The sequence below is a fragment of the Lutra lutra genome, chromosome 8 (assembly GCF_902655055.1).
Source record: "Lutra lutra chromosome 8, mLutLut1.2, whole genome shotgun sequence".
NCBI lineage: Eukaryota > Metazoa > Chordata > Mammalia > Carnivora > Mustelidae > Lutra > Lutra lutra.
In genome coordinates, this window is record NC_062285.1 from 89,370,890 (window position 1) to 89,389,262 (window position 18,373).

General features: G+C 45.3%; 1 protein-coding gene across 3 annotated transcripts in view; it reads right to left on the reverse strand.

Annotated features, from left to right (window-relative positions):
• Positions 1-18,373, reverse strand: part of ETV6 (ETS variant transcription factor 6) — a 235,346-nt gene that overhangs the window by 137,550 nt on the left and 79,423 nt on the right. For 2 of the 3 annotated variants that reach the window (XM_047743284.1, XM_047743285.1), the window contains one exon: positions 5,375-5,504. In XM_047743284.1, coding sequence (XP_047599240.1) covers positions 5,375-5,504 — 130 coding nt within the window. The remainder of the gene's footprint in view (positions 1-5,374; positions 5,505-18,373) is intronic. The other variant, XM_047743286.1, reaches the window with a different exon arrangement.

The window sequence follows — 18,373 nt, forward strand, 5'->3', positions numbered from 1 at the left end:
AGGTTCAGCTCAAATGAATGGCCAAGTGCACGACCAGAGCCAAAGCACTCCAGGTCTCTGCACCCACGGCTGGGGCGACTCCAAAGTCAGGGCGGCAGCTACTTCCAAGACCATAAGACTCTGTCATTATGCGTTCTCCCAAGAAATGTCAGTGGTGACTTCCAAAGTCGATACCGCATTCGGCTCTTCACAGGCTTGGGTCAATCTGGACAATTTGGGGGGCCTATTGGAACCACAGTCATCTCATCAATAAAACAGACTTCGTAACACCAGCTTCAAGGACTGTAGCATGACTAAATGAGATAATATACAGGAGCACATGCTGAAGCTTGTAACAATATAAAATACGAAATACGATTATGTTTAATTCCCATTTTTGCCTCTTCTTAGGGAACAAAATTAACTTGCAAGTATATAAAATGGTGGGTTGCTCTAGCTAATTAGGAAAGTGAGGCACTGCATCTCTTTTCACTACCCTAGTTCTAATATAGCCTGGCTTGCCACGTGACTGTCTTCAACTCAGTTACTCTGCTGAGAAGGCAAAATCACCAAGTGGGTGAGCCGCGAGGTAACGTTTCCAAAGGAAGGCATTAAATTAAATTATTAAACACACACAAGTAGGAGTAGTAACGTAAGAATTTTGAAAGATTCACAAGGAAAGGAAGTAGAGCCAAGGGACTATTTCTGGTGTTCTGATTCTAGAAAACTGAGCGGCTATTATGGCAATTTATTAACCCGCAACATCATAAACCGTAACCCTATTAGAAATGATGAATGAGTCCTAGGATATGATTTTTAAATATCAATTCACGGGGGGGTTATAAGGCCAAAGCGGCACCACAGAATGCCGAGTTTCTCGACAAAGTGACACCGTCAACCTGTAATTAGAGGTGACTCTATCAGCTGCATCCGAAGTGATAATGTGAGAAGGAATTTAAAATAAAGAAAAGACACTTAGTGATTTAAATTCTGCCTAAATAAGTCTGAAACACACTATGATCAGATGGGCAACCCTGAGCATCTCTGTCAGAGGCTGAGTGTTTCGCAGGGTTGATAACCACCTCGTGAGGCACCCACGGCGGCCCTCTTGCCACACACACCTCCCCCAGGAATTTACAAGAAGGTGGTCTTTGGGCAGACAAATTAGAAAAGTCTTTGGGCCAGGGGCGCCCGGGTGGCTCCGTCGGTTAAGCAGCTGCCTTCAGCTCAGGTCAAGATCTCAGGGTCCTGGTATTGAGTCCTGTGTCGGGTTCCCTGCTCAGCTAGAGGTCTGCTTCTCCCTCTGCCCCTCTCTCTGCTCATGCTCTTCTCTCTCTCGAATAAATAAATGAAAAATCTTTAAAAAGGAAGGATGGAAGGAAGGAAGGCAGGATGGAAGGATCTCCCCGTCACATCATGAGGACCCTCGTGAGAATGAGGCAAAAGCCTTCACTGGCTGGAGAATCAAGAGGGAGCTCCTCTTGGCACGATCGGGGGTCTTTGGTCCTTTAAGTGTTTTCAAGGTACAGTGAGAGGCTTTGTTCCCATTAAGGACTAGAATTTTGTGTCTCCCACTACCTGCTGTAATTATTATACTTTAGTTCTTCTACCCTCAAGCTTAAAAAGAAGTCAGTACCCTTTGCAGAAGGAGAAAAGGATATAAAGAAGAAGCCCTTTCTATCTTCTCCATAAGCATATGGTGTCTGCTCTCCTAGTGAAACAGGCAGGTTCCAGAAACCCACTGCAAGACCGCTGACGGGGCCCGGCTTGCACGTGTGGGCAGCGAAGAGGCCGGGCCAGAATGGCGTGGGGCTGGCCCTTCTCCCCTTGGCTCTCCTCCTTTCCCAGGCCTGGACTACCCTACCCGGTCCTAGTAAGTCCTCTATAATCACCACTTAACACTTTGCTCCATTTACCACTTTGTTTTCATCACAGGCACAAAGAAGGAGAGGCATTAGTTTCTACTTCTCGATAGCTTGCTAATTTGTCACACTCTGTCTTCAGAATAAAAAGGTGAGAAACCCTCAGTATGAGAATCTTCACTATTATAGGCCCTGCCTTCCCTCCAACCAGGAAAGGATATATTTTGACTTAAGAACGAAAAGAGAAAAAGAGTTAAGGGAAAAGGTTTATCCGGAGATCAAGGAGGACAAATGGTTTGGAAAGACGCGACTTTGAGGCACACCAGTCTGGAGAGTATCTCTTTAAAACAAGCAGCTAAAAATGCTTTCGACCTAGCAATACCATAAATGTCCTGCTGCTGTCTTGGCTTCCAGATTCTTCCCCGTACTTTCCATGAGCATTCCATTGGGAATTGTCTGGAATCCCAGATTAAAACAGCAATAACCCAATTCCCTTGTTAGAATATTTATTTTCTTTTTGGTTTGGAAACCCAGCTGGGATGCATCTTCCAAGTATATGGTGCAGCCTCAACCATCCTGGGGGGCTGCGTGAGATGTTTCTCAAACAGCTTGATGGGCAGCTGAATCCTGGAATCCAAGGAGGAGGAGGGCAGCTTGGCCGCATGTGGAAAGCCCCAGCTGAGGACAGACAGCAAGAGCCTGGGAGCCTCCATTTTCAGCGGATTCAGTCCAGATGTCGGAACCAACGGGGCTCAAAGTCAGGCTGCTGAAGAGAAGGCATCACCCTGACCTGAATCCATACTCTAACACCTGATTATATTCTAAGGGCGGCAGGGATTTGCTGCAGTCCTGTATTTGATCATTATATATGTGGGAACCCACCCATCCATCCATCCATCCATCCATCCAACCATCTGAGGGACATAAGCAAACTATTCCACAACCCACTGACCAGTTAGAAGATTCCAGCCATAAACCATTTCCGCCACTACAGCCACATCAGTGAATACCACCAAAGTGTCAACCATGAATTCATCCATCTATCCAAAAAGTATTTATTAAACACACTTACATAGTGGCATAATAGACAAGAGCGTAGGCTCTGGAGTCAGAACGGAGTTTGAATCCTGACTGTACCCTTTATTAACTGTGTGACCTTGGCAAGTTCTTTAAATTCTCTAAGCCCTAAATTCCTTATATGTGGCCCAAATATTAAAAGAATATCTACCTTACACGTACTGCTGGGAGAATGAAACAAAATAATTTACATAAAGGACTCCACACAGTGCCTGGACCAGGGCCTGCAAAGCAGGGGTAGGCAGACCAGCTGAGGCCCATGAGGAAACCGTCTACTTCAGAAACAGTGCTGGCATGAAAGTTCCAAGTATGGAGAAGGACTCCCTAAGTGAGCTCATGACAGTTTAAAGTGAAGAGGGCCGTTAAATGTTCTCTTGTCGCAGCACAACACTGTATGGTAGGGAAACTGGGTAGTATGATGACTGACTCACAGTCAACCAGCTAGTTTAAGAGCAGAACTAATTAGGAATGAAGATCTTCAGACTAATTAGTTTGGTGTGTTTCTCCGTTTCTTCTGCCACAGTGACTACCTATGGGGAGGCAGTCCTGTAGTAAAAGGGCTTCCAAAAATAAAGGCATCCAGAGGCAAATCAAGAGTCAGGGCCTCCTTGGGGGTGGGGGAATGTCTCAAAATAAAGGGATTAAAAAGCTATGAGAGAAATCTCTGTTTAGGACAAGTGTTCACACATTTTCTCCCCTTTACTTGACTTTAAACTCTGTAAGGACAAGGAGTTTGGTCTGCTTTGTTCGCTTTGGTATTCCCAGCACCCACAAGAGTGTCCAATGCAGCACAGACAATCAATAACTATTCATGGAGTAAATAAATGAAGGAGACTAGATGGCAGGGTTCTTCTGCCTGCACAGCCTGAGCGTGTTTGATTTGGAAGTGATTATTCCTGGAGTGAATGTACTGGTCACAGAACAGCCTCTGGGGGAAAGGATGCTATTACCTGACTCTGGTTTCTTTTCCAGTCCCGTCTACTCCTCTGGCTCCCCAATGCTCTGGTTTACCAAGGACAACAGTGCCCGCCGTCATGATCCTGGCATGGCACGGCTACAGTCCCAATCTCACCCTTCAAAAGTTCATTGTGGAGAAGGTGGGAGAGTGGTGCTCTGCCCTTTACCTCCTTGCACAAGTGAAGGTGGAATGTGCGGACTGTCACTTGTAGTAGCTTTGTAAATACTGACTGAAGCTGAAAGAGGGGACGGAAGGGTTCTCGTAGCACTCAGCTCCTCCGGGTAAGCCCAGCTACCCTCCTCACTGGAGGAGAAGGGATAACCAGCAATATTCCCCTAGGACTTCCCAGCAACACAGTCACCTGATTCCCTGAATTCTCACACGGTGAATGAAGAGGAGCCTACATCCTGTCTCTTTTATTCTCCACTTTCAGCAAGCTACCTTCTGGCTTCTGAGAAGGGATGGAATAAGAGGCAGCAAATATCCTGGGGAGTGTCCCCATGCCAGAAAGACAGAGCAAGCACAACCGTGTCACTGCTAAAGTATGAGGAATCAGCCAGGGAACGGCCAAGGTGACCCCCTGTGTCTTCTACAACCTGGACCTGTGCCCTCGGGACAACATTCAAGTCAGAAAACCTGGCATTTTCTTGGCCACTGAGATCCGGGTGGGAATCAGGTGACTCATCCTCCCCAGCTGCCCCATCACGCTGTACCATCTAGGCTGGGTGGCAGCACAGGAAAGAAAGACAAAAAGGAAATGACAGGTGTTGGCTGCTTTGGAGGCTGGCCCCGAGATCACAAGTGGGTTGGCCCTGGTGCTCAGCCAAGCTGCAGTTGAGGACTGGGACAGGGAGTTGGGAGAGGCAAGGGACAGAGGAGATCTAAGAGAGAAAGGTGGAAAGAGCGCAAACTGACCAGAGCCACAGGGCCAAGGCCGGCGCAAGAGAACAGGAGAGGGGAGGAGAAGAAAGGACAGAACAGGAAGGCCATATCCAGGCAGTAAAATGAAGGGAAGAAAAGCAGCCAGTATGCATGGAGGAGAGGGGCAGGCTCTGTAAAGAAAGGAAGAACACAGCCTAAAAGCAAAGCAGGGAGGGAGTCTGACTCAGGAACTGCCCAAAATTTCAGGCCCATGAAAATATTAAAAAGAGGAGTTAAGTGTGAACCTAGGGAGACGGAAAAACTTCCCCCCAAAAGTTCCCTTTGCCTCTTAGGAGATGTAGTGGATTCTGCCGTACAGTACACATTTCCAGATGTTGGGGGTAATGCGGCAACAGGGGACAGGAGTTTCAAGCTTTTTGATGGGCTGCAAAGCAGCTTCGCAAAGTGGACCCCAAGTGACAGTCTCAGAGCTTGCCCCTCTCCAGCCCCAAGCCCCACGCCCCCGCCCCCCCACAGTCGCACAGTCAGTCCTTCCCCTGTCAGTCAGTCCATCCTTCTGGCGGTGGCATTGGGCATCCGTCCTCCCACCCCCGCGCACGCGCCGACAGACACTCACGCAGGTGCGCAGGCAGGCGGATCGAGTCGTCCTCCATCCTGAGCGCTCGGGGCACTGGAACATGAAGCGGAGTCGAGGAAGTGTAACTCGGCACCGGGCTCTCGGGAGGTGTATATGAAATTCGTTCCTGCTGTTAAAAAGAAGGGCAGGAAGAGAGGAGGGGGAAGAAGACAATGAAGGCTTGGAACTGACTTGGGTGTGAAAACAAGGAGGGGAGGGGAGCAAAGGGGGCATTTGAGGAGGGGGTGGCCCAGGCTCCACAGCAATCCCTCTCGCCCTTCTCCAGCCACTCCATATACTTAGTTGTCTTTCAGAGCTCCAGCATTTGGGATTTCTAACAAGGCTCTGGAAAGGCTGAACACAGGGCTTCTCCTTCAGACTGGGGTCAAGAGGTGTCCATTTCCCCCTCTCCACACTAGTGATTTGTTCAAGTGCAGAGGAGAAACGAGGTGGAGGAAATGAAACAGCATATCCAAGAGAACGGCTTTAAAGACTATGCTCTCAAAAATTACTTGTCCAAGTCCCATAGTTAATGTCACCCTACATTAAAACCACGTTTCCTCTTCTCTGGCAACATCCCCAGCTTCTAATACAAATATGATGCTGTACGCAGACCCGATGAGAGGTGAGCTCAAAGTGACGGCTTGTAAGTTCTACATTTAGTTCATAAATCTACAAGCAAGATTCTTCTCTGGTCCACCTACCTCATTATAAACCAAAAAAACCCAGTTTAATTTCTTCCTTCATAGCAGGGAATTATCTGCAACAGTAATGGCATCTCTTGTCCCTTCATTCTCCAACTCAGAATTGATACTTCCCTTCCTTCTTTTCAGAGCTCCTTCAAGAACACTCTGCATTTAAAGGCAAGTACTGCTTCACTGAAGATCCTGACTCAACTGACAAGGAGAGGGGGGAGGGGGACTTACTTCTGCAGATACACTGTTTAAATTCAAACAGATAGTGTTTGTTGGAGCAATTAAAACAACTGGAAGGGATGGGAAGGATTATTACCAGGCTTTAAGTTAAAACACAGCAAATAATGGCAAGGAACCAACTATTATGTTTAGCGAGAAGAGCAGTGCAATTTGCATCTTAGATCAATTACTTTGACTTAAAGTCTATACATAAATAAACGGAACTTCCATTCTTTCTGTGGTTCAGCTGGGCAAAGTAAAGTGGGACATACAAGGGCCAAAAATTAATTGGGGGAAAAAGACCAGTAAGATGCCATTATGAATACAAGAAGCAAGAGCAAAAGAAAAATCGCAGATGATTAAAATAAAGCAAAGGGGGTGTTTATGTTTTGGAAAGATGGTTCTCTAACATTTTATATTTCATCAAATGTGCAAAGGGAAGCAGGGGAGTCCCCGTGGCTCTATAACCAAATTAAAGCTTCTCTTCTGCTCAGAGCCTGGAAAGTTTGGTGGTTGTGGTAGGAAGTTTCGATTTTAAATGAATATATACATATTTCTGTAATTTCCGAATGGAATTGCTAGACCTTCCCTGAGGCATCCTCTGCCAGCAGCTAGGGCATTTGGAATATTTCCGTTTAAACATACATCCTAAACTCTCCTCATGAATTTCTTAATTAAAGGCAGACGCACACATCCTAGATTTCATTGCTGTATCAATCAAGATGGCCAGTGAAAGGTCGCCCAGGGGCAAAACTTCAACTTCATTTTTCTGGAATTTTATCAATCACACATATTTTGAGCACCTCTGGCTTAAGGAGGAGTTATACTTTTTGGTGTTTGGCTTGAGGTTTTTGGGGTGAAAAAGGCAAAGACATCAACACACCTATGGGAAACATACAAAATCTGTTTAGGGGTTTTTCAAAGTGAAATGGGCTTTTTAAGCATTCTAAACACAGTCTGTTTTTCTAGTTTAACAAATTCTCCACACACTTCAACTCTCGAAAAGAGAGGGGAAAAAAAAAAAAAAACCAGTCCCAATATATGTCTAGATATCTTATCTGCCGTTAACTTTATTCCCAGAAATAGCTTTGTTTTGTTAGGGTTTTTGCAGAAGTGAAACTGTTGATGAAGAAAACATAGTGCAGCCAAAGAGTTTTCAAATGGCATGGCACAAGTGCGAGAAAAAAAGATGTGGCATTTCATAATATGATGACTGTCTCTTAAAGCAAGGAGAGACTCACCAGATCCTGCAACTAGTCCCTGGGACAGGCCTCGTCATCCCAGCTCCCTCGCCCCTCACCAAGTCCATCGAGGACAAAAATGGAAGAAACCCAGCCCCCCAAACGGATTTTACTTTGTTTCCTGGAAAATCTACCTCTAGCCTACTGGTAAGAGTCAAGCTAGGTATCACCTTTAAAACGTATATATTCTGACTTGCTAAATTATCACCACTGTCCCTTCATTTCACTGTCCTTTCTCAGGAGGATCCCCCCTCTCCATTTCACCCTCATGTCCAAACAATTCTAGATTGAGACAGATTCTAGATTCTTGTTCTGGAAGACAGTTTCTACTCAGCAACATTCCATGCAACACCATAAGCTTGGGATGGGAAGCTCTTTTTTAAAGGTTCCATGAAGAGATTTGTCAGTAGCAGCAGAAGAGGGGGGGTGCCTTGTCTAAGAGTGGGAAAAGCTAAATGCACTTCTAGGACCTTGAGCAATATGCTAGCAGCCATTACACACCTATCCTGACCCCGGTTCAGCAGCCAGGTGAGCATTCGGGGGATCACAGAAAGGACACCATGCAGGACATGGGCTCCTTTCCTAAACGGAACAAAACACACGCCCGGGAATCCCACACCGCAGCCTTATCTCCCTTTGTCTCTTTTTTGTTAATTTCTACGGAGACTCACACAGTTCACATTGTTTCATCTATTCCTATAACCAGGCACTTAACAGACTATCAGCAATTAGAAATAGGAAACAAACACTATAACAGATGGAAACATCTAGACAGAGAGGCTCAAGGAGGGCAACATCCAATTTCTCAAATGAAGGGAACCTCTTTATCCTCACAACTGCTTCTGGGGTCCAATCCCCAGCAAAGGGAAGTGGGAGCACCCGCTTACAGCTCATTCACCTCAAAAGCAAATTGTCAGTCAGATGAAAACCAGAGGTGTTTTATTTTAACAATACAAAGGGAATAACGACTTTCCCAAGAGTATTATAACCACTGCTCTAATTAAATTAAAATGCTACAGACAGCGATATTAATGCATTCAAGTGTTGTAGGGGAATAAACTGCCGGCAGAGGTCAACGGTGTGACTGAAAAGGCCGTGATGTGGTTACGTTATTGTTTAGATGCTAAAAAAGTAAAATAAAATAATAAAATAAAATGTGCTTCTCTCAAATTTGCAGACACAACCTATCAAACCAACCTACAGAACAAAAGCGAAGCATTGCCATTTCTGAGACCAATTGTAATATCTAAGGTGGTGGGGGCAGGGAGCAGCACAAAGCTCTGAAAAGAGAAAATAAGGCTAAAAATAGTTTTAGGCAAGGGATGAAATGTAAATTTCACTAACCATTATAGAAAGCTTTGCTTTGCTTTTCTTTCTTTTTTTTTTCTTTTTCTTTTTTTTTTTTTTACTTTAAATGGAAGACAAAGTAGAGTGGCTGCAAGCATTGAATTACCTGAACCAAAATGAGGTTTATTCCCTGTCCTCCTTCCTCCCCCAAACCATGAAGGGCCAGTGAAGGGTACCCATTGGATTCTGCTCATTTTTAAATCAAGTGCTTAGGAGCCTGTGACTAGCACATAAAATGAGCTTAAAGATTTTATGCTCCGTAGAAAAATGGTATTTTCCTCTCCCCTCCTCCCCACCCCATGGTTACATATCACAGAATAGAAGAGTCAAAAAATGAATATTCTTATTACCAAAAACATCTTCCCTTTTCAAAATTATTCAATACAGAGCCTCTATAAATCACCGGGATCCCCCTGGTACATTTACACATTTGTTTTTACACCATTAGTTCTTTAAAGAGGCTGAAGGGTTGAGACACTTAGAGCCTGTCGCTAATTAAATATTAACTTCCTGGAAATAAAGATAAAGCATTTCTGGAACTGAGAGACACAGAAGCAAAGTCTGGTTGTACTTACAAAAAGATGGTTTACAGGTCATTTTAAACATTCCTCTAAAGCGCAGGTGTCCTGGATTTAGGCACTGTTTTTCCCAAAATAGCCCCCAGCCCGACTCGGAATGCCAGATGACCCCAAGGATGGTTTCTGAGGCCCATGTACAGTCCTGAGAAGGAAGAGTGCCACGAAAACAGACAGGGAGACCATCTCTCAGGGAATTAGGGTAAAAACTCTACAGGTGCCCTTGAATCCTGCTACACTTAGTGGTGCCTCTTTGCTGCACTGAAACTGACACCTCCGCCAAGATGGCAAACAGCAGGGCCCGAGGTGCAGTGGGCACGCTGGTAACACTCAAGCTTTGGAGAGAAAGAGCTCTTTTTCACCCTGCAGGTTTTCAGGAGAGCTGCCGGGGAAAGATGATGCTTGACACCACAGTTTGTCTTCTACAGACAGAAGAGAAGACATGTCTCCTGTAGGAAGTGACTTACTGAGCTTTGATAAACTGAAGTTGGAATGCACAATTATTTAAGTCCACTCTTCTGGCTGCAAAATGATGCAAGGGGGTAGCTAGAGCTTTTATTAAACAAGTTTTCATTAACCAGCGAAATCCATATGTCACCCCAAAACTGAGCAAGACAGAAACTGGAGCGGCACAGTTTTCGAGGTTTTTGATTCAGTGGATGCAAACAGACGTGCACAAGAACCTGAACTAACACACTCTCGAGCGCCAATTTCTTGCACTTGAAAAACTGTTGAATATTTTGTTCACCCCCAAAGGTAGCAAGATCAGGTTGGAGAACTTGGGGAAAGATGCAAACACCAGTCTGCTTTGCTATATACACACTGTACCCACAGCACAGGCCACGGCGGCTTTGGCCTTTCTCCAGAAGGAAGCAGTATGCCTTAGGGTCTAGGATCTACTTGGGGATCCACTTCAGAGCTCTGAAGGAGAGTCTCTTGGAGGCTCTGAGAGACATCTATCCCAGTGACCCGAGCAAGCCCTCCTCCTAGTGTCTAGCTCCTTTCCTGAGAGAAACATCTCTCTGGGCGCTGGGTCGCTGGATTTGTACAGCCCAATGGGTCTTTGGCTTTTAACATGCTTGCAGTCATTCCGTGGGGGAAAACAGTAGGGATACCCTTGCAAATAAGGATACGTGGAGCTGCACTCCTAGTCCCTGTGGCTCTGTTCTTGTTGCCCAGATACCCATTCAGCCCTTGGAACGGGGTGTGGTGTCTCCAACAAACCACATACACACTGATGGAGAGATCTTCCTAGGAGCCCAGCTTCATGGGTCTACGAAAGGCTCTTGCTTTGGACATCTGAGCAGATGGGTTCAGGACCTGAAATATGCAGATTCCTGTATATTTACAATGGAAATAGCCCCCTTCCTCACCTTCCCGGCCTAAAATCAGAAGACAGCATATCATGTCTGTCAATCAGACACAATTAGTTACAGCATCTCTCTTTTTTTAAGATTTTATTTATTTATTTGACAGACAGAGATCACAAGTAGGGAGAGAGGCAGGCAGAGAGAGGGGGGAAGCCGGCTCCCTGCTGAGCAGAGCGCCCGATACAGAGCTTGATCCCAGGACCCTGAGACCATGACCTGAGCCGAAGGCAGAGGCTTAACTCACTGAGCCACTCAGGTGCCCCTAGTCACAGCATCTTAAGTCTTCCCTTTGCCCAGAACTCTGTTCTCTGTGCACAGCAAAGTGAATAAAAAGAGGCGTGAGCAATGGGCCCCATAGTCAAACACTGCTGTAGAAGATCACGAGGGTGTTTTATTCCTCCGTGGTTGTTATGAATACTTCGGCATTCATCAGGCATCCGCTAGCAGCCAACACCTGTAGTACTAGGCATCATAAATTCTGCCACTGTCAAGTCCTCAAATTTCCAAAACAGTCCCAATATTTAAAAGTCTGTACCACTTTACCCATACATATACTTGGGCCCTCATAATAAATACTTACACCCCTCAGAACATATGTACCAATCTTAGTTGGAAGATACAGTCACTGGAACCATCAGGAAGGGGAGCTAACACTCAGGAAAAAACTTGGAATGTGCTTGCCATGAAGCCTCTATTTTAGACTCATAATAACCCTGCCAGGAAGGCACGATCATCTCCATTCCACACAAGGAACCTGTCCTGGAGATCGCAGCGGTTCAGTGATCCTGTTGAAGTCTCCAGCTCATGAGAGAGTACGGCTGGTATAAAGAGAAGAAATAAGATACGACATTTAAGTAGCACCAGCCCATCTGTGGTAGCTCTACAACTTACGGGGAATCCCCAGAGAGAAGGTTGTAAGACCTTCTGGAACCCCCAGAGAGAATCCCGAGGTCGTAAGAGTCATTGCAGACAGAAATCCAAGGTCGTAAGAGTCATCGCAGACAGAAGTCCAAAGTCATGAGTCATTGCAGAGAGAAGTCCAAGGTCATAGGAGTCATTGCAGCTCTGGAAGATTCCATCGCTTTGTGCCCTTACTCCTCACAGGATCATGTGGGGCTCCCGAGGGTCACGCCACAGAGCCACCTAAGCCAGGGTGCTGGCTTTCTGAAGCCTGTTACTTATCCTAGTGGGAGCACAGATGGAGGGAGTAAATGCATTTAGCTGAGGGAGGGACGAAAGAAGAAGAGAGAGAGAGAGAAGAGAGAAGTTCTCAGGCCTCTGAGCAGAGGGAGCCATTAGGATTCATCCGGGTATTACCTGTGGGACACAATCTACAGGGCCACCAGGGCTTTTGCAGATTACTTGTGCATATGATGGCTTTGAAATCTCACCTGAGGTCATTTTTGAGTAAAAGGATGTTACTTCTATCTCTAAGATTTTCTTTAGCAACAACAAAACACATTTCCCTTACTCAACTGCTTTCCACTTATCTAGTAAGCAGCAAATCTAAAGGAACAGGTGGGACGCACAGGAGTGGTGAGGAGGAAAGGCCCTGTCAACATTTATTCATCCTAGGGTGAGAATACCAAGAAGGAGCTGAGTCTATCTCCAGAAACCGGAGTGGCCACAGTCCCATGATGCTTCTCCAACAGTCTGAAGAGACAGACTCCATTCTCTCACATGAGGAACGGATAAAGGCGCTAGGGATCCATGTGGCCTGTAGGGAAGAAAGGATTTAAAGGGTCCTTCTAGAGGTCTTCAACTATGGGAAGGACTAGCACGAGGCAGAGATAGGGCTTCCCCGCAGCATCTCCGAGGGAAGGGCCAGCCACATACACCTGTGTGCTAGACATATGTACAGGGCGTATTGTTCCCCCTCAAGCCAGGTGGAGCCAAGGCTTGAAGGTGACTGCACAAAGGGTTCCTGCACTGAGAAGGAACTCAAGGAGAACTGGAAGATGCCTTAGGACTCCAAGATGCTGTCCTCTATGATCTTATGTGCCCTGGTGAGTCAGAGCTTATTAATTACAGTGTGGGCAGAACAGACCTAGACAAAGCCTGACCACCACAGTCCCCTCCTCTCTCCATCAGAACTCCCCAAGTCCCCTCACAGGATTCAAGGGTTCTGCCAAATATTATTAGAAACAGCACTAGTGTCTAGAACTAGGAGCCACCCCTTTAAGACAAGCACCAAAGCAAAAACAAAAAACAACAACAAAAAAAAACCTCACATAGATTTCTTTATTGTTCCAATTTAAAACATTTTAATTAAGATCCTTTCCAACCCTGAGATGGTATGAATTTCTTTCCCTTTTTTTCCCCTGAATTTCTTAAGTATTTCTGACATGAATCATAAGCAGTAGCTCAAGCTGTGATTCCTACGCATGCCAGGTTGTGGTTTCCAGGGAGGTCTACGCTTAAAGGATGCTCGGCTCACTTGGCTGGAACCCAGAGCTGATGCAGGTGAGGTGGCAGGCTTTTGACCTGGATGGGAAAATTAAACGCGTGCACTCCGTGGCCCCCCGACTGCCCCCCGCCCCCAGTCCTTGCCATGATGGAGGTGACGGCTTTCGCTCTGTGCGGAAATTAGGTGAGCTCACCAATGTACATCATCACTCCTGGAAACCCCACAAAGGGGCAGGTCCTACTGACACTGGGTTGATCCAATGTAAGAAAAGTAGTGTGACTTCATTTCTACACAACCAGCAGGTGTGATCTCTGCGAAAAATCAAGTCTTGCTGCTGGATTTACCGGGAAATGCCCAGTTTTGGATTCACCTTTTGAAAAGAGGATCACTAAATCCTTTCTTCCTAACTAATTCTAACAGCGAAAGAAACAGGTACTTAAATTCACAGCAGCTTATATCCTGGGCACAACGAAGTGGCCAAGTTCGGCTCCTGATTAGCTGCTTTCTCCTCCATTAATGCCATTTCCCCTTAATGATTTGGCTATTACAATTAGCCAAGATGCAATGTCCCTGCCTGGGGCTAATGGGTAATGAACTGAGAGAGCTGCTATTTAGTTGTATCAAGGGCGCCATTAGGTAGGGCTTCGCAATTCCTCCCCCCAAAGGAGAGATACCTTCCAGCCATGTTCCACTTGCCATGTGACCGCTCTCTCAGAGCCCTCATGGTGCCCCTGGGATGGGAGCCCAGTCCCCTCTGGTCATGGGACCTGAAGACCTGGGCCAAGAAAGATGGCAGGTCAGACTTGTGCAGAGCCCAGAGGCAGAATACGCGGTTAATGCACAGGTTGTGGCTTCAAACTTGCGTGTTAACCGTTTGTCCCTCCTCCCCTCCCACCTGCTGCCTTGTGCCTCATAAACCCTTCACTGTTCCCCTAGGCAGCTTTCTTCTCTGTGTCGGAGCACCACTCTGGGCTTTGCTCATCTCCACTTCTTTCTTGAACGGCTGGATCTTGGAAATCTCGTAAAAGGAAGAGAGAGAAAGAGAGAGAGAGAGAAGCTATGGCCTGAACCCACAACCCCAGCTGTCTGCTGAAGGGTGGGGGTGGGGGGCAACTCAGACCTTCTTAAAAATGAAAAAGCCTTTTTTTACCCTCAGAAACATTAGGTTTTAAAGACTGGATACAAGAGCAAGATTTACATTCTCACTGAGATGACAGTAATCCAGAGAAACGTTGAATAAATGAAGTCCAACAACTTCCTTGTTGGATCTGGTCCCTTTCCAGCAAACCAGGAGGCACCCACACCCCACCACGGCTCAGTCTGTAAGGCAGGAGGCTGGGGTCCCAGCCCCTACCATGGTCAGACTGAACAAATTCCCTTGCTCTCCACAGATCAGATAATTCCCGGGCTGCCTCAGGCGGAGACATAAATATAAATAGAAAAGGCCCTGTCAACTATACCTAGAGTAACAAGCGCAAATTAGATCTGGAAAAGATTTATATCTCTGGAAAATGTTTACCTCCAAAATAATCTCAACAGAATGACATAAGAGCACCATACTTAAAAAGCAGCATAAAAGAAAGAAGTCAACCTCTCCTCAGCGTTGCTGTCTGAGAGACTGGCATACCCATACCCAACCTTTACTGTCACAGAACATTATTTCAAGGATAAATGAGATGAAGCTTGTAAAATATTATGAGTTTCTTAAAACAAAGGCTCTCTATAAATGCAAGGCTTTATTATGACAGGGAATTTGAGAAGTCCCAAATAAAGCACTACTTTTTGTGTATGCTTTAAGAATTAAACCTGCCTTAAATGGTAACACAAGAACTTAATTAAAACCAAGACAACAAGATTGACATGACCTCACTCTAGAACTGACTGAGGAATTAGGACTGAATTGATCTCCCATCCCCCTCCTGCCTCTACACCTTTAAAAAGTAACATATAAACAACCCTGAATACTGATTACGGTGTGTCACACACCTGTGTTTCCTCTTTCAGAAACACTTTTCCAGAAGTAATAACCCTCATGGCAAGTATCTTCTACCTCTGCTACCCATGCTTATCAAAAAACCTTAAAAATTCCCTGGTTCTTAGACATGAGATTTCTGACAGGAACTCAGAAAAGGCATCTTCTGCTTCGCCGTGGTCATGGTTAGAAAGACCAAGGAGTTTTGTTTCTGACAACGGATTTCTGTGTGTCAGAGATGACAGCAGTGATTATCAGAATATTAAACAGCTTGAAATAAGGAAAGTCCTGTGCTACACTCTTGTAGCCCAGTTGTTCAGACTAACAATTTATTTTAATAAGATCCATGCCTTCATTAAAGCTATTAGGGCTCCACAGTATATGAAAAATATGTCTGAATTTCCATATGCTTCAGGGACTCAGGATCAGTTAACAATTGAGGAAACACACGTTCTACATCAGGCATTCTAAACCTTGGCTGCATAGGAGAATTATATGGAGAAGCTTTAAGAAGGAAAAAAAAAATTCTGGGGCACCTGAGTGGCTCAGTTAGTTAAGCATCTGCCTTCAGCTCAGGTCATGGTCCCAGAGTCCTGGGATTGGTCCTGCAACAGGCTCTCTACTCTACAGGGAGCCTGCTTCTCCCTCTGCCTCTGTCCCTCTCACCTGCTCATTCTAGCTGTCTCTCTCAAATAAATAAATAAAATCTTTTAAAAAAGAGAAATCTTATTAACCAATCTGCTAATTGTCCTTCCCTCCTGAGTAAGTTTCTACTGTTCTGCCTTTAACTATAAAATGGAGATTATCAGTACAATTCAGGAAGTTCCTGACTGATGACTACCCAACCTACATGGGAACCAGGGCCCCAGACAGGTGTGCCCACGCTGGTTCCTCTTCTCTCCCAACTGCCTCTGGAGTTTCCCTCTAAACCCACCATCAGGAAGGCTGTTTGGCTTCATTTTCTGGAGCTCCACAAAGAGCCTGTGTTCTCAGCACCAACGACACTTAAAGTATGCAGGAGGAGCAAGACAAGGTTAATGAAGGAAAAGCAAGAAGGAATGAAAACCCATTCCACTTCTGGCCTGCAGAGTAAAGTCTGTCTTTACGTGCCCAGACCCCAGACCCACTTCTTGCTCAAGAATGAATGTGCATCAAATAGCTTGGAGAATGGGGAGCCTCTTTTCCCCAAGTGAGGGGCATGGTCTCCATGATGGCAGTCAGGGCTGCATTTGTGCCACTCTAAAGGGGTGAGTGGACCCCATCTTCCCCCCAAAGTAACCTTGCTACTAGTGGTTAGGTCTTTATTTTTGTACACAATAGTGGTTAGGTCTTTATTTTTGTACACAAACTATCACCAATTATAATTTGAAGAAATCGCTTGAGCAGCCGACTTCTTAATAGCATGGAGGACAAGGGGAGATGGAGAGGAGAAGGGAGTTGAGGGAAATTGGAAGGGGAGGTGAACCATGAGAGACTATGGACTCTGAAAAACGATCTGAGAATTTTGAAGGGGTGGGAGGTTGGGGGCACCAGGTGGTGGGTATTGTAGAGGGCACGGATTGTATGGAGCACTGGGTGTGGTGCAAAAATAATGAATACTGTTATGCTGAAAAAAAAAAAAATTAAAAAAAAAAATAAATAAAATCTTAGAACCCTAAATTAGTAGAAATCTTGAGCCTGCTAAAGCTCTTTACGAAGATACTCTTCAATTACCAAAAGCCCTTCAATTACAGGCTGTTATATCCTCCTAACACCCCTAAGAGTCACGTCACCGCAGCTAGTACAAACCCTAGTTGACAGATGTAGGGATTGAGGTGGAAGGGTTAACAAGATTCTCGAATGAATCACATAACTGCTCTGGAAGAAGTTAGCAGTCCTAAACTCAAAGATGTCATCTTTCTACAGAGTTACCTTCTGCCTAGAATGCCTTTTATTTTTTTTTTTTAAAGATTTTTTTTTTAAATTTATTTATTTGACAGACAGAGGCCACAAGTAGGCAGAGAGGTAGGCAGAGACAGAGAGAGAGGGAAGCAGGCTCCCTGCTGAGCAGAGAGCCCGATGCGGGGCTCGATCCCAGGACCCTGGGATCATGACCTGAGCTGAAGGCAGAGGCTTTAACCCACTGAGCCACCCAGGCGCCCCTAGAATGCCTTTTAAACTCTTGGTCATCATGATAAAATCTGGGTGCAAAGTGGCCTGCAAGGGAAAGGGAGGCTTACTCAAGAACCTCACTGAGTTATTTATTCATTCCTTGATTTAAGAACAAAACCAAATACAACACTCTTGAAAAACACCACGGAAAACTTAAGGTCTTCCTCTAAAACAAAATTTTCAAGTTTCCAAGCAATCTTGATGTTATTATTGTTTTATCTCCTCTTCCCTTAAGCAAAATACAATTCTGCGACAGCGAGAGAATCATGACAAGAATGTGACTTTAGCATCTGAAATCCAGTCAGGTGTTGAAACTACTACAGCGGATGGTAATTCCCTTTGCATCTTTAGAAAGCAACTTGCAACCCAAGCTGTGAGAAAGCACACTGCAGTACCACCGCCCGTCAAGCCTCACGCGTCAACAACAACTCCAACACGGAGCTGCCAACAGCCCAAATCTGGAAATAGGAAGATCTGGAAAGTTTAACCAAAAAGTTGAAAGAAGGAACTCTGAAAACCACTTGGCGTTGGGAGGGTTTAAACACGAGCTAGCAAAAGGCTACTATTTCCTTTACTTCTATGAAATTCCCCTTTAGTTGCATTTCTGTTCCTTGCCACAAGCAAATCAAATCTATGCTGATCATCACCAAGGTTTCTGCACTGCGGGTGCACGGGGTTCTAACCAGGAAGAAAAGGAGCAGGGGCTGAGACAGACGCGAATGACAAAGCACTAATGGGGTTCTTTGTTGGCATGAGGATCAATGTTTTCTGAATGCAGTGAAAATGCATTTGAAAATCATTCTGATTAAGCAAAGCTATCCTCTCAATTAACTTACTAAGACCCGTTTTCCAACTGTCAGTTGTCATAAGCCCATCCATATAAAAAAAGCATAGCAACACAATGGAGAAAATATGTCTATAACTTTGGAAGTCTAGCAACTTTCCCTAAAGAAGGCCTGATAATACTTCCAAAGGGTCCCATTAGGACATTATCTAGACCAAGGCTGCCCAGCGGAAATAAA